This window comes from Opisthorchis viverrini (assembly GCF_000715545.1).
Source record: "Opisthorchis viverrini unplaced genomic scaffold scaffold2155, whole genome shotgun sequence".
In the NCBI taxonomy this organism is placed as follows: Eukaryota; Metazoa; Platyhelminthes; class Trematoda; order Opisthorchiida; family Opisthorchiidae; genus Opisthorchis; species Opisthorchis viverrini.
In genome coordinates this window covers 56,965-72,012 of record NW_008752364.1, presented here as the reverse complement: position 1 = coordinate 72,012, position 15,048 = coordinate 56,965, and the positions used below count along the sequence as shown (strand labels likewise).

At 43.2% G+C, this 15,048-nt stretch overlaps 2 protein-coding genes across 2 annotated transcripts in view; one reads left to right on the top strand and one right to left on the bottom strand.

Annotated features, from left to right (window-relative positions):
• T265_11999 (hypothetical protein) overlaps nucleotides 1–12,398 on the bottom strand; it is a gene marked incomplete at both ends in the record, with an annotated part of 27,288 nt that extends 14,890 nt beyond the window's left edge. Inside the window, one exon of the mRNA XM_009178875.1 lies at nucleotides 12,211–12,398. Coding sequence (XP_009177139.1) covers nucleotides 12,211–12,398 — 188 coding nt within the window. The remainder of the gene's footprint in view (nucleotides 1–12,210) is intronic.
• Nucleotides 1–15,048, top strand: part of T265_15655 (hypothetical protein) — a gene marked incomplete at both ends in the record, with an annotated part of 64,263 nt that overhangs the window by 14,187 nt on the left and 35,028 nt on the right. The window contains one exon of the mRNA XM_009178874.1: nucleotides 7,246–7,363. Within this exon, the coding sequence (XP_009177138.1) occupies nucleotides 7,246–7,363 (118 nt within the window). The remainder of the gene's footprint in view (nucleotides 1–7,245; nucleotides 7,364–15,048) is intronic.

Sequence of the window (15,048 nt, the reverse complement as noted above, 5' to 3'; positions counted from 1 at the left end):
CTTCAGGCTGTCGTTCCAACTGAATTATCACGGACCCGTATGTGGCGTGAACTCTCTGTTTGGTGAAGTCAGCTCTACTCATGGCGGATAGCTCACCAAGAGGAACATATACACATGAAGATTCGGACGATGATCCCGACTACTATGATTATGATGAGCCAGACCCTTATGTCGAGCATGAACGGTATTTAAATGGATATAATATTATTCATCTTTTAGAGAGTTTTTAGATCAACGTAATGCTGAAACTTTCAAGTACCAAGAAATGGACGTTGACGCTGTTGAGAGCCTCCTGAACCAGGATGTCGAAACTTTGTGCAATGCGATTCAAGTAATTGTTCATCCTGATAAATTTTCTGTATTTCAATTCCACCTACATGAGACTCATTTATGTGAAATATCTTCCTCTGCAGCAATCACACCTCTCTAAACAACTTTGTAGAAGCATGGGCAGATGATGCCGTCCTTCAATTTACGCTTGATTCTGTTATCAGTGCGCTTGCGACAATCAGTCTTGTAACCACGTTGAATACCACAAATTATTCGTATAATTACTTCTGTCAGCCATCTCGAAACAGAACTGCTTCACAAAATACTGAGTGAGGCCCAGTATGGTCATGCAACAATACGTGGTCGTTGTGGAGACGGTCAATGTGTAATCCGAACGCCACCATCATGTTTGTAGTTGTCGCCACAATGACGACGACTGTTTCTTCAGTGCTCTGGTCCTTCAAAGTGCAAAGTCCTGCTTCAGAACGTGCCATCTGCGAACATATCCCTTACAATTCAAGGAGAACCACTGGAGATTGTGGAAAACTTTACATACCTCGGTAGTTGTATTAGCTCTGACGGAAGTGTGTCTGATGAAGTCAAGAATAGAATCTCAAAAGCTGGAATCACGTTTGCTAATTTGCGTCACTTGTGGCGTCAAAAAGGCATCTCACTGGATCTTAAGGTTGTACCAGGCACGAGGCGATTAGAAAACGGGTATTTGTGCGTTTCAAAAAGACTTATTCATTTTCACGAGGAAAGAAGTGCTGAATTTAAGGTTTAAGTTCCTCACGAAATTAGGAGCCTCAAAACTAGAATTGAAACTGATTTTAGTGTCCGTGAGAATGAAAAATGTGCCGGTTTTCAGGTAAACAAATATTAATTTCACATAGTGATGTCTTAAAAGGTAAAACGCTCCACTGAGTCGTTCCAGAATCAGTATGTACGAAGCGCTGCTGTGCCACTATCCAGGCGCCAAGAACCAAAGTTCGTAAATTTCATCTGGAGTTATATGATCCGGGCTTGAAGTAATATATTTTCCGAAAGCACGTCTTCCCCAAGTACGCCTTTACGACTTACAGTGGAATATCATTGACGTCCTAAAACGTCTTCACTGGTGTGCCTTCAGTAAATTAAGGGAACCAAAAAAAAAAAACATCAGTTGTGAGTGAGTGGTTGTGGATGCACGCTCACGTGCACATCTCAATTTTTCATGTCTGAACAGGCAAACCTACTCACACTTGAGTGATACGAGTGGTAGGCCTGACGCATCGTACGATGACCAGTAACATACCCTGTTTTGGCGATCGATTTACCCGCTTGACAGGATTTCCCAGTTAGGTAGCGCCACAGACGCTTGAGAAATGATGGACAATTTTGGATTACTTGTGGTTGGTTGTGATATTTTTGTAATGCACGGAGATTTGTTTTCTTCAGAATGCTTCAGCCTGATTGACTGAGAACATGAATTCTTGAATATTGTTGTCTTTCGATATTCTTGTCTTTTTACGTCTATCAGGATCTTCCGTGTACTAGCTTGATCGCGTATTCCCATTGGGTTGAAAAAGAACAAACGATAACTTGAGGATATTTTATTTCCTGTAGACACTGTGCCAAAGAATAATTCATTTTGATTAAAGATCACAACAAGTGAAAATTATACTGTTATCAGTATAATTTTCACTATCACATTTCGTTTCAGTTATACAAGATTTCGGTATCCAGTCACGTGAATCGATATCACGTGCACTTTGACGCAACCCGTTGTGATCTTTAATCAAAATGAATTATTCTTTGGCACAGTGTCTACAGGAAATATGGTAAAATGTTTGCAAAAGACGTCAAAAATCAATGATAGAGAGCACTTTGTCGAAATACATGCCCTCGGAAATACACTAAGCCAGTATACAGTACCCTCAACCCATGCTGAATGCGCACACAAATGCAGTCATACTGCCTACACTGTCTACACTCTTGCTTGTAGTTGAGGGGAACCTTATATGGGCGCAGCTGTAAAAATTCTCGGGAGGCGACCCAGGCAACATTTACCCAAAAGGGACATTGTGCTCTATTTTATGGTGTAGAAACTGACCCAGTTTCAGCCGGTAAAATGTCCGAATCATTTTTTAAGCACGCGAATGCAATCAAACGTAATTCTAACATTCAGTCGTGTAGTCCGTTGAAGTGACCGTGATTTTTTGAGAAGTCATTTACCATAGCTTGACATAATCCGGAAATTAACACGTTTTTGTACCGGTCACGTCGTATGAGGTACATCTAAGAATCATTTCTGCGCTGCAAGTCGTTGGTGTGTCTATACCAATCTATTTTGTTCGTCTTGCAGCGGACAATATCGTTCTTAGTGCATTTTTTTATGTCAAAAATTACTGTCTCGTGTCTCTTCACCCTGATCTTTAACTTCATTAAGGTCACCGGAAACCTCTGCTAATCATATCCAGCACTCCAAAGTACTGACTCAACAAACGCAAATATCCTGCATCGACGGATCTACTATTCCCAAGATTTTTCTAAGCAACATATAATCTTGATACGGTGGTTTTATTGTTATTTGTCTTAAAAAATATATCTTTAGTAATATCGAAATGACTTTTCTTCCTAAGTTCTATGTCATTTATAGTTACTGGCACCAGAAAAGGTAATTAACGTTTTTACCTGATTATAAAAATTGTTATAAAACAGGGTTTCGGGGAAATTCGTTCGTTTGCAGTTTATGTTCTTGTTAGTAAAGACTCGACTAAGCTTTTTGTTTATTATACTATTACCGAATGTGCTGCGTGAAAGCCGTCCCGTGTTTCAGTCGGCACAATTTTCGACATACCGCAGCATGTTCTGTTGACCAAGCGCACCACCATAACGTTGCTGAAAGCCGCTTGACAGCGCACTGCCGGTGTTTCTATTCTTCAAATTAATCAAGTAGGCCCACGCCTGATATTTGTCTTCAAGCGTTTTTATAACTTAAGGAAATCATGTACAATCATGTATTCAGTGCGCATGGATTAAGGGAATCGCAATTTGATTTCATGTCTAACCGGATGATCATTGACGTGCAAATAAGTTTGTGGAGCTGCATCAGTTTTATTTGTCGTAAAGAGGCTGTACAATTCTGAAAGCCGATATCTAAGTCTTTAGCACTCCGTTTCAGACTGATAAGCTGACAGCGGCCGAAAAGTAAGCTATTTTATAGGTATGCTAACGACGTTCGCCGGCTGATGTTTAAAAAAGTGCACGGAATCTTTGTCCTTTGAATGGAGGAATGGCGTGCAAATTAGTTTTCAAGGCTGTCTCGCGGTCAGAGGCTAGGGGCATGGTGACTGAACAAAACGCTACACCCTCTCACTGCCTTGTGGGTCAGACTTTTGGGTCAAAGGTACAAGGTGGGGTACCTCAACCAAACCCTACTCCTCGGCCGGGGCAACCAGGAGGTTTCATTTGCCCTTGCAGTTCTCCACCCACCGGCCCTCTCCGACACTCCCTTCCGACCCATCGTACAGTGAACTGCAATCAACCCATCTGCCAGTCCCTTGACCACCATTCCGTGTCCAAACCCTCGCTCAGAAAATAAACCAAAATGATCACTTGCTAACCTCGAAAGATCCCGTCCACTTTGTAGCCTTTAGTGTCCGTACTCTATGACGAGTTGGACAACAGGCATACCTCACTGAAACCTTGTTTTCCCTCTCTGTCGATGTATGTTATGTCTCCAAAACACGCGTACAATACCTCACTTCGGTCTTGCTCCTCAAGCCGCTTTGGACGATCTCAGATATTCCACATTTCACTCATCGGCTATCTGGTGATCATGACGCAATGGCCCGTGGTATCTACGTTGTGGGAGTTGCACTCAGTTCCAGGGCTGAAAGCGCCTTATTGGACTGAATCCATCAAACACAGGATAATCAGAAGCCTGAAGAGTGACAGAAAACGCTGGTGGATTTCGAACGCCCAGGAGATGGAGAAGGTTTCTGCTGCAGGCAACAGCCGCGCCCCGTTTCAACTGAATTTATAGACCAATCCAAAGAAAGCAAGTGCCAGTGAAACAATATGCGAAAAAGACGAAACGGCAATTCACTCTCTCAATTATCATCTTGAGCGGTGGGTTGAGAACTTCAGGGAATAATTCAGCTGGTCTCCTTCAACACAACGACTGGAAGAAGCCAGAGAATCTGAACGGAACATCGATACCAACCGAAATCCAGCGTGAGATATCAATCCTGAAGTGCGGCAAGGCACCAGGTCCGGATGATCTATACCCCACACTTCAAAGAAGGTGTCTTCGTCCTTGTGAACAGTGACAGCCATACTGCAGAAGACTTGGAACAAAAACAGAATACCAGCCGAACGGAGCTCTTCGACCGTCATCCCGGTCTCTAAAAGGAGCGCGAGTCATGTGAAAACATCTTGCTATCAGCCTGATGTCTGTCGCATCGAAAGTGCTCTCTGGGATTATTTTGCGCAGGCTGATGGATTATTGGGAGACAGATTCGCGGGAATCAAGCTGGTCGAGGATTCATCAACTATATCTTTACCTAGGGACAACTTATTGAACAGCACCACTTCTGCAGACGTCCCACGGTGGTCGTGTTTTTTTGATTTCAAAGCTGCTTTTGATTTTTTCGGTCGGCAGAAACTTTGGCAGTGTCTGGTAAACAAATGTTTTCATTCCAAATTTATATCCCTTATAAGGACACTGTATGCGAACTCCTGTGGACGCGTTCGAGCATATGGGACGCTTCCACCTGATTTCACCACGTATAGTGGTGAAAGACATGGCTGGCCTCTGTCACCTTTCCTCTTCAACTTTGTCATTGATATACTGCTTGACATTTCCTTGCCTACCTCTGAAACCTCGGGAGTTGAAATTCTCCCGGGATGTTCGCTCACAGATATTGCGTATGCAGATGATATTGCTCTCCTTGGTGCAGATTTTCTCCAGATACAGACGATTTTAAATGACTCTAATTACTCTGCCGCACAGTTTCGCATGTGTTTCACAACTGCAAAGTGTAAAGTGCAGCTTCGAGGTTGGGTGGGATCAAATCCAAACCTCATGCTTGCAGACCGGCAAATCGATGTTGACCTGGGCAGTTGGATGAATCTTCGTAGAGATGACATTATCCCTTGAATCGGGAAAGCTGGGCAACTTTACCGAACTTCGACACCTAGGGCGAAGTGACGTCAGTTTATCTGTCAAGGGATTAGTTTACAGTGCGGCGGTGCGATCTATGCTGCTTTAAGAATCAGAGACTTAGCCTCTGCGCGCAGAGAACATATGAAAAATATCAGTGTTTGTCCTTCGGTGTCTCCTAAGCATTGGTCAGGTCTGGTTGGAACATCGGATTAGTAATGCCGAGATGCGCCATATGATTTTAGGAAGAACCCCTCCTGCTATAGACAAGTTACTCACACTTCATAGGTTACGCTGATTGGAAAATGTACTCCGCATGCCAGAAGGCTGTCCGCTTTGTTGAGCTCTTTTTACCGGCCTACGCTGAGTGGAAGTGACCGAGAAGTGGACAGTGCATGATCTGGCAACGAAGTATGTAAACACTAGCCAGTAAACTGTATTGAGTCGACAACTGTCCTCTCTCCGGATGAGGACGCCGGAACTCATTTCACAAAAATTGCCAAATCGCGCAGCCAGTGGCGCTCAGCATCAAAGCCATAGCCTTCAATACTTAGCTATCCTATCCCCAAACTAACTGAACATGCCATCGCCTCCAAGGCTTCGTTGTATGTCCCACACTGTCCCGTTGTTCCGATGATCCAAACTGTAGCAGCTGGAACGAATGTGCCTATGGCACACGGTTTATGGCTGACAAGATTAATCGATTGATTGTTTGATCATCAGTGAACACTATCATTGAGAGGGACAGTCTTTATACATCACGTCAACATGGGTGACTGAGTGGGGCGACTATCCAAGTTATTTGGCGATGTCACAGTCTTGCCAGTTGTCTGGAATACTCAAGTGCAGCATGAACATGGTCTGAGAATCCCGGGTATTGTTTTACGATTCTGGCGATGTTTGATTTACAAAGTAGTAAACAAGAGCCGTTCTCGTAAAACTAATTGACGCACATGGCGAACTGCATAGCTACAAAGTCAATATTCCAAACTTGACGACCTTTCCTCTACTACCCCCTCCAAGTATCAAATAGAGCCTTCATATTTTTGTGCGCCCTACCGGAAAAGAAACGTTGAAAATTCTCAAGCAAAAAAATAGGCCGCACGAAACGCATGATAGCTCTCTGTTACTGTGTTTATAGGTGTCAATATGAGGTGATGGAATGTGTGAAAAGTGCACATGTGGATTTGATCTCACTGCTGAAACCCAGGGATAAAATGAAGGTCTAAATATCTGTTATCATTTTAATACTCTCCAAAAATTATCCTCGGAAGCATTTTTCGTGGAATGAAGTGTTCATGCCGACTGCATTCTAGAAAACTAGCCGACAGTATGGGCAGCTGCTTGGGAAAAGCACCACTGGTTTCTTATAAGTGCTGCTATAAGTCTACCTATAAGTTTCCTGAAACGGAATGTTCCTCACATTTTCACTTATTTTAGGTGCCGAACTTGAAGTGTTAATTTTAACTAAGGACACATCATAAACCCAACTTGCAATTATCTTTAAAACTTAAGAACTTGAAACCAGCAATGCACTGGATTTGGCTCTGGAATACTCGGAGATAATTTTTTGAGACATTTAGTGAAAAACTGAAGCTTTATCACGCCACATAGTTTCGCTAACGGTTCTATGAATAGCTTCCACGTTACGACTCAAGTTTGAGTTGAACTCCACTTATTCCCCTAAATACGACAGATTTTCTATGCGGTATCATATGAAGTACTATCTTTGAATTTGACTTCATTAAATATCCGATTCCTCTGTGGTAAATGCTGCACTGCACAATGTACAACAAAATAACTTGTTTTCCGGTTTTTTAACAATATAGACTATCAATACGAAGATTTCGTCGCAAACCCCAAAATGACCCCGTTCATGCAACGGGCCGTATGGCTTCACATAGATCTACCTGGACAAGGCGACGGGGAAGAAGAACTACCTGCCACGTAAGTACAATACAGGTGTTGCTTGACTGAATGAGCATTTGGTTGGTCCTTATACAAAAACGACGCCCACAGTGACTTTCTCCTGGTTGCAACTGCAGTGTGCATCATCACAGGAATGAAACTGTATTTTCATCCATACTGAACAAAATTAGCGTAGTTTTAGTCGAGAATATGGAGATCCGGTCGCTTCTGGCGAAAGGGTTTATCCACAGATGAAATTGATTTGTCGACTTTTGGCGCGTTAAGGTATTGATACATCCGGCAGAAGAGAATGATTTTTCGGCCACTTGATATGTTCTTCTCAGAGATTAGAGTAAACATGGTGTTAATTCCACCTGACCTTGACAACGTGCAACTTTCGGGGACCAGAGTTTGCGCAATGATAATCTGTGCTTACTAGACATAGTCGGCTTACTGTTGCACGCAGTAGATCATCCGGATGTTCTCAGCCTTTAGACATGTTTTACTCTGGGTCTTGATATAGTGACTCAATGCTTCCTTCGCTAAATTTGTTTTGGGCATTGATACGTATTATTCTCTCAATACTGTGCAGCTAATACATTCCATTGGCTTGTGGTCCAAATTATTTGACTGCTTCCTCGACGTTTTGAATTTGCGTTTTTTATCGAACAGCTCAGCAAGGGGTGTTCACACCCTGGGTGTAGCAAAATCTTGAGCTTATGTCTTTTTGCATTCGAAGAGCACAAACAAAGTGCAAAATATCTAAGGCTACTGGAGTAAGCTTGTGGGACATGTTTCATTATTGATCAGGGAGGTAGTAAATAAAAAACAATTATTTTAATTATATCGAATTCGATGTCCCAAAAATGGTTTGGTTTGAGAATGTTAGTTGCGAAAATGCACTTAGGGCCCGCAGAAATAACTCAATGATGCAGCGTATGACTTGTACCTATACCTGTTCATGTCTTTACGTTTGAAAATTCTACAGTTCTGTAATCGGTGCCATTTTACCAAATTGACTATGTGACTACTCCTTTCGCTGTGTAGTTATGTATTTCCGCCGATCAGTAAGCTTCCGGAGGCCATGAAGGAGGTGTTGGATCACTTTAAGTGAGTTATTCAATATAATAATATACATTTCTTTTAATTATGAGATATACTGATGGAAAAAGTTTGGCTGCATATGAACACAAATCAGCTGCAACGTGCATCACTACCTGGATTGCTGGACGGTATAGTAGACAGACGGTTTGACTATGGTTTGCAATGGTTTTACTATCATAATTCTTAATGAATCGATCCTGGGTTACAACAGGGCCAGCAGGGACTAATAGATCTTATCAATATTTACTAAACGTCATTTGTTTTCCAAAGCTAAATTTCATGCTATTGGCTGGAAAGAATATTTTCTTGGTTGTCAATCTACGTTCTTTGGTTAACAATTCTGGCTCCTCATCAGCAGTCGTGCCAATGTATTTCAGCGAGCGCTGATAGTATGTCTCTTCGTAAAATCTCAAAATAGATATTGAGTTACTAAAAGAATAAGTCAGTTTGCAAGGTTTTCTTTCAAAATGAAGATACAGATTGCTTCTCTCCAGAAAAGCATTGGAAATGATGTCGGCTTTTTCCCTCTTTGGTGGGAAAGTGGCCAGCACAGATCACTTCCTGCGTGTTTGGACGTAACTGTCATGGGAGAAAACGTCTTTGGACTGTGTAATGACAAACGGCAGAAAATCACTTTAACCAAACTTTGTAAAACTCATTGGTGCTAAATTCGTAAACATGAGACAAATACCAGTTAATTTGCTAGGTACTTTCCTGCTTTACGCCAGGGGCAAAGACTAACCAACTGGAGTTGCACAAGGCTGAGCTTGATCATATAAGACTTCAATGAATGCTTGAGTCAGAATTTTATGATGCAGGTAAAGTTAATTTAATTTCAAAAGCACAGATGCACTGCACACCTGTCTGATGCTTTCTCAAATATTTATAGTGTGAAACTCAAAAATCTCTAGAGGAATTTGGACCCGCAGCATTACGACGAGTAACTGGGCCCTAAATGCCATTTTTCACATGTGGTAGATCGTCACTATGACTGTTTATTAGTCAAACAAGATATAGCACCACTCATCCCTTAGTCTCGCAGGTCACCTCAAGTATTGACGTACTGACTGTCTGTTCCGGTGACGAATGCTCCAAAGTAATTCATTAAGTTTGCGAAATTCGTAATTTTTCCTGACGGATCACTAAAGGCTTATAGGTAGTTAGTAGGTCCTAAACTTTGGTTGGTATTCTAGCTGGCGTGCAGAATGCGACTAACAAAAGGTTCTGTCTAAGAGCTTTCTTAAGGTTTCAAATAAAAGATGCGAAGGCTGCTGATTGGTGGATGAAAATCATTCGCGAATAGCGTACGAACTCTATGGCATGGTTATCATGTGATTGGTAGGCAAATGAGTTGACATGTTGTAACATCTTGAAAGAGATAGAGCTATGGTTTCCAAACAACCGTGAGGTTCCTCGCTTAAATTCGAACCCCCAAATCCATGGTTGACGATGTGATGAAAAATCGCTCCCGAATACTTTGAGTTTCTCACAGACACTGAATAAGTGGATAAAACTGTCCTTTTATGTTCTCACTATTACACAAAAAATACTGTAAAATGTGTATGTTCTAGTTTAACTTCAATGTGCGGAGCGTTTTGAGGGGGACAGTATTCGTTAAAACGCCCTCTCAACCAATCAGCTGGTCTACCTAAGGTTATTTTTACCTGCATGGAGAGGTTTGAGTCTTCCGTTTCGAGTGCTTTGAAATGGCGGCTTGAGAGGCCTTGTGGCTATATCTCTCAACCTGTGCACGACCATCCTGTAAGCCCAGAACACCAATCCGCCTGGGTTTGTGGGCTCATAGGACGATCGCTCCCATAGTGTAAGTTATTATTTGGGTTTAAGGTCGGTTGATTACATACTGGCTGTCATTGTACATATCAGTGCTACTGTGAAAACTTTTTCCATGTACCTCCAGTGAAAACGATTTGGTGGTACGGATTTGGTTTGAAAATCTTGCACCGTCTGCGCTGTTGGGGAAAGGTTACCTTTCACTCAGCATTGTTGGTCATCCACCTTCTTCAACGGAGTATGATCTGAGTTTGTGCCTGCGAGTACTTCAATAGAGGTGAATGTTCGCAGTGTTTGCTGTACTACCGACATCAGCCACAAACTGCACCATACATGGCTAATCGCTGCTGTTCACTGCGTCTACCTCATAGACTTGATATGCATTTGTAATCCCTCATGGACTTTAACCATTGAATTGTCGAACCAATTTGGTCGACCGTCATTTAAACGCGCTTTTTGACCATTTTATGTTACTGCGTGTTGTGCCCAGGCGTGTGTTGCAAACTAAGATCAATTTGCCATCTTCGAGCTTTCTTTGGACTTGCATTACTTCGTGCAACAGTTTACACGAAAAACCCCATAATGTGAGGTTTCTATCCCTTTTATTACGTATTTCATACTTGTAGTACCGCATCTTTTGACAAATCGCAAGAATCCACAATTTCTGGCTTGTGATTTTGCGCGTCACTCAAGTGGACTTCCCCGAATACGTCGAAGTATTCTACAACCCTATTATAAAATAGTCTGAGACCCATATGAACATCAATTCATCAATAGAGAGATAGTCGACTTTTCTCGTGGGTACTTTAACATCTTAATCATTCTTCTACAGACTGTCTTTTCCAGCTCCCAACTGTTTCAAAAACACTGAACCCGGTTGGTCAATAAACCGTTATGATAACGACAGTAAATTTTCTAGCTGTGTGATTGAAGGCAACAATAAACTATAGTTGTGTGGAGCAAACCAGACATCCCCAAATGCTTGCCATCCACTCACTTTTAATTTCCCACTTTGCGATAAAAACCAAAATGTCAGCACACACAGACCACAGATATTTTTTTCACTAGGAAGTGCGGAGAGTGTTGATGCAAAGAGCCGGGACAAAAATAATCACGTGATTACTTGCAAATTACCTCCATGACTTACCACTTTTGTCTTTTAGTGTCCAAAAGTGAGAATTCAGCGTCCAAATTTGTGAATGCTAAGTGAGGATGCCGGACCCACACTGTCCAAACACGTCCACATCCCAATTGTAAGCCAAAGTTGACCATTTAGTAAAGGACAAACTCAAAATAGCCTTCGACTAAGGAGCATGTTCGTCAAGAAGCTTTGCTCATGAAAAATTTTTCCAACGCTCGTTTACAGGATAAAGCCAACTCTTCTGAAACACATCGTTTATTTGTTGTGCTTTCAGGCCATTTTGCTATGGATTATGGACTAATCCATCTTTAGCTAATTTTCGAGGCTTTTGATGGTCAGCTTGATAAAAACCGATGGGGAAATACATCCATACATATACATATATGTACACATAATTCCAAGTGTTCATCCAAGGTTTTGAAAGTCTACGCTGTTGGGAGAAACTGATACGTTGATTAGCCGTATTCGGTTCACTAAACGGTTGAGTTAGGCGCTTGCAGACGTCACAGACCTTCAGCTGTATTAAAAGAAAGCGGGCTTTTGCCGCGGAGTTATTTATTAGAAAACACCAACTGAACAGGTACAGACAGGTACAGGTGGACAGGGGAGCAAAACTCTCATTTGCATTTTGTTTATAAAAACTATATCCGTCTTCTTCTTGAACACGTCTTCCTGGACTTTCCTGGATACTCATTGACTATCACTCAAATGTAAACGAAAACAATTCCACATATTCCGTAATAAATCTCACTTTTCAATAAATGCGACGCGGATTTACGAGAAAACACATTACTCTCAGGCCCCATCAGTAGTATCCACCGTTACAGTGTAAACCTCCCTTTGTACGTACTGGAGTCTTGCTAAAACCCCAGCAGTTTCATCGAACTCCGAACGAGCTGTCTTGGCTTCATTTGTCTGCGGGCCAGCCTCCCGGATACGCTTCAATACGGCCTTCAGGTGAGCTGCGTGCCCTGATTCCGAATTGCTGTACACAACGATATCGTCTCCGTTTTCTCCTGGTCCTCCACCTTGATACATAGTTGCCACTATCCGGAAAGCGAGCCGAACACCGTGAAATATCGGAAATGCTGGAGGGAATCAAAAATCTCCGCAACCGAAGGGACAGCTAGAACCCGATTTACGATGAGTTCATTCAAGCGCCGGAAATCCACGTAAAACCTGTACTTTCCATCCGCTTTCCCTATAAGCACAACCGGGGAGTTGTACGCAATATGGGCTGTCTCGATTACGCCATTTTTCAACAGCTTTTGAATTTGTTAATGGACCTCTTCTCGTAGCTGGAGCGGCAGCGGATGAGGGCCATATGGTCGAAAGCATTCGAACAAGAGAGGAATTTCGCGTTCGATCCACTAGCAGAAACCAAACGGATCTTCATTGCTTGTGAACAGCTCGGAATATTCCTCAACCACGGACCGTACTGACGGCACGTTACAAGAAGGAAGCTTTCGGACATGCAGCTCGCTCATGGCAGTGCTTGGATAGCTTTCCGTCTTGACTGCGCCATACTTTGTCACCAGCTTTCTCTGCTTTAGATCAATCACGGAATCTGTGCTCTTGAGAAAATCTGCCCCCAATATTGTCTGCTCTATGTCTGGGCCGATCAGGAACACGTGCTGCACGGACTTGTCGCTAGGTGCTTTGAGTGCATTGACAATCCGTCAATTTTCAGTCAATATCCACTCACTGCCCTCACGGCTAGCGCTTACGGTCTGCATTCAGCTTGCTTCCTCTTCCTCGACTCAGCGACACCCCTGCTCCTGTATCAGTCAAATACAGCTCCCTCTTCCCATCTATCTCGATAACGGCCTGTGTGGTAGCCTGTGTCACTGCACTAATCGCAGCCCACCCAGAATAAGAGGAGTACTCCAAAATTCGATTATTTACAAGCGGTTTGGTAGAATGACATTGGTTCTTCTAGCGGCCAGGCTCGTCCGAGCGTGCCTCCGTGATTCTGTCTTGATAGCTGCAGGCTGTTCCGCTAGTTGTTCCACTTAGTTTTTTAGATCCCCCACCACTAAATCTTCCCTGTTCTCCTGTGAGTGCAAAGTGGCCAGTGGCGTCCTGGCCAACTTTCATGCCATATGCACCAGGTGCTTCACACTCGACTGGCCAGTTGCTCTCGCCAACCGGAACTGAGCACCAAGCGCAGGCTGCACATCTTTGACGAACTGGTCAGAAAGCAGCTGCTGGCGCGACACTCCGTCCAGCCCCGGCAAAGCCCGATACAACGACTGCTGCGGGCTAGCAAAGAACATGGTCGGGTTGCATCCAGGTGGCATCCTGGGCGTCTTGAAACGCCTCATAGCCTCTTGACCGGAATGCTACGAAGCGATTCTACAAATTCCGTAATAAATCTCACTTTTCAATAGATGCGACGCGGATTTACGAGAAAACACTACTCGCATGCCTCATCAGTAGTATGCACCGTCACACTGTAAACCTCTGTTCAACCCTTTGTACGTACAAGTCTTGTTGAAGCCTAATCAACAGCTCACTGATCGTTAAATCGGTTGTATTAGGCAAAGGAATCATTAGTGCAGATGGTGGATTTTTGGACAAGCTTTACCACGAGTGAACAGGTGTTTAATTTATGGGAATCTATATGAAGAAAGTAAACCTTCAGGGAATAAAGCTTACTTGTGCACAGAGGTGGTTTGCAGCCTTGTTTCTGATTGATGATCATAGTATCAACAGCCTATGCACACAAACTTGCGATGCGCAAAAAATAATACACTCAGAATAAGCCCCCAGTTGTGTAGAACTCACTTTTACAAGCGGTTTGGTAGAATGACATTGGTTCTTCTAGCGGCCAGGCTCGTCCGAGCGTGCCTCCGTGATTCTGTCTTGATAGCTGCAGGCTGTTCCGCTAGTTGTTCCACTTAGTTTTTTAGATCCCCCACCACTAAATCTTCCCTGTTCTCCTGTGAGTGCAAAGTGGCCAGTGGCGTCCTGGCCAACTTTCATGCCATATGCACCAGGTGCTTCACACTCGACTGGCCAGTTGCTCTCGCCAACCGGAACTGAGCACCAAGCGCAGGCTGCACATCTTTGACGAACTGGTCAGAAAGCAGCTGCTGGCGCGACACTCCGTCCAGCCCCGGCAAAGCCCGATACAACGACTGCTGCGGGCTAGCAAAGAACATGGTCGGGTTGCATCCAGGTGGCATCCTGGGCGTCTTGAAACGCCTCATAGCCTCTTGACCGGAATGCTACGAAGCGATTCTACAAATTCCGTAATAAATCTCACTTTTCAATAGATGCGACGCGGATTTACGAGAAAACACTACTCGCATGCCTCATCAGTAGTATGCACCGTCACACTGTAAACCTCTGTTCAACCCTTTGTACGTACAAGTCTTGTTGAAGCCTAATCAACAGCTCACTGATCGTTAAATCGGTTGTATTAGGCAAAGGAATCATTAGTGCAGATGGTGGATTTTTGGACAAGCTTTACCACGAGTGAACAGGTGTTTAATTTATGGGAATCTATATGAAGAAAGTAAACCTTCAGGGAATAAAGCTTACTTGTGCACAGAGGTGGTTTGCAGCCTTGTTTCTGATTGATGATCATAGTATCAACAGCCTATGCACACAAACTTGCGATGCGCAAAAAATAATACACTCAGAATAAGCCCCCAGTTGTGTAGAACTCACTCCTGAGTGCATG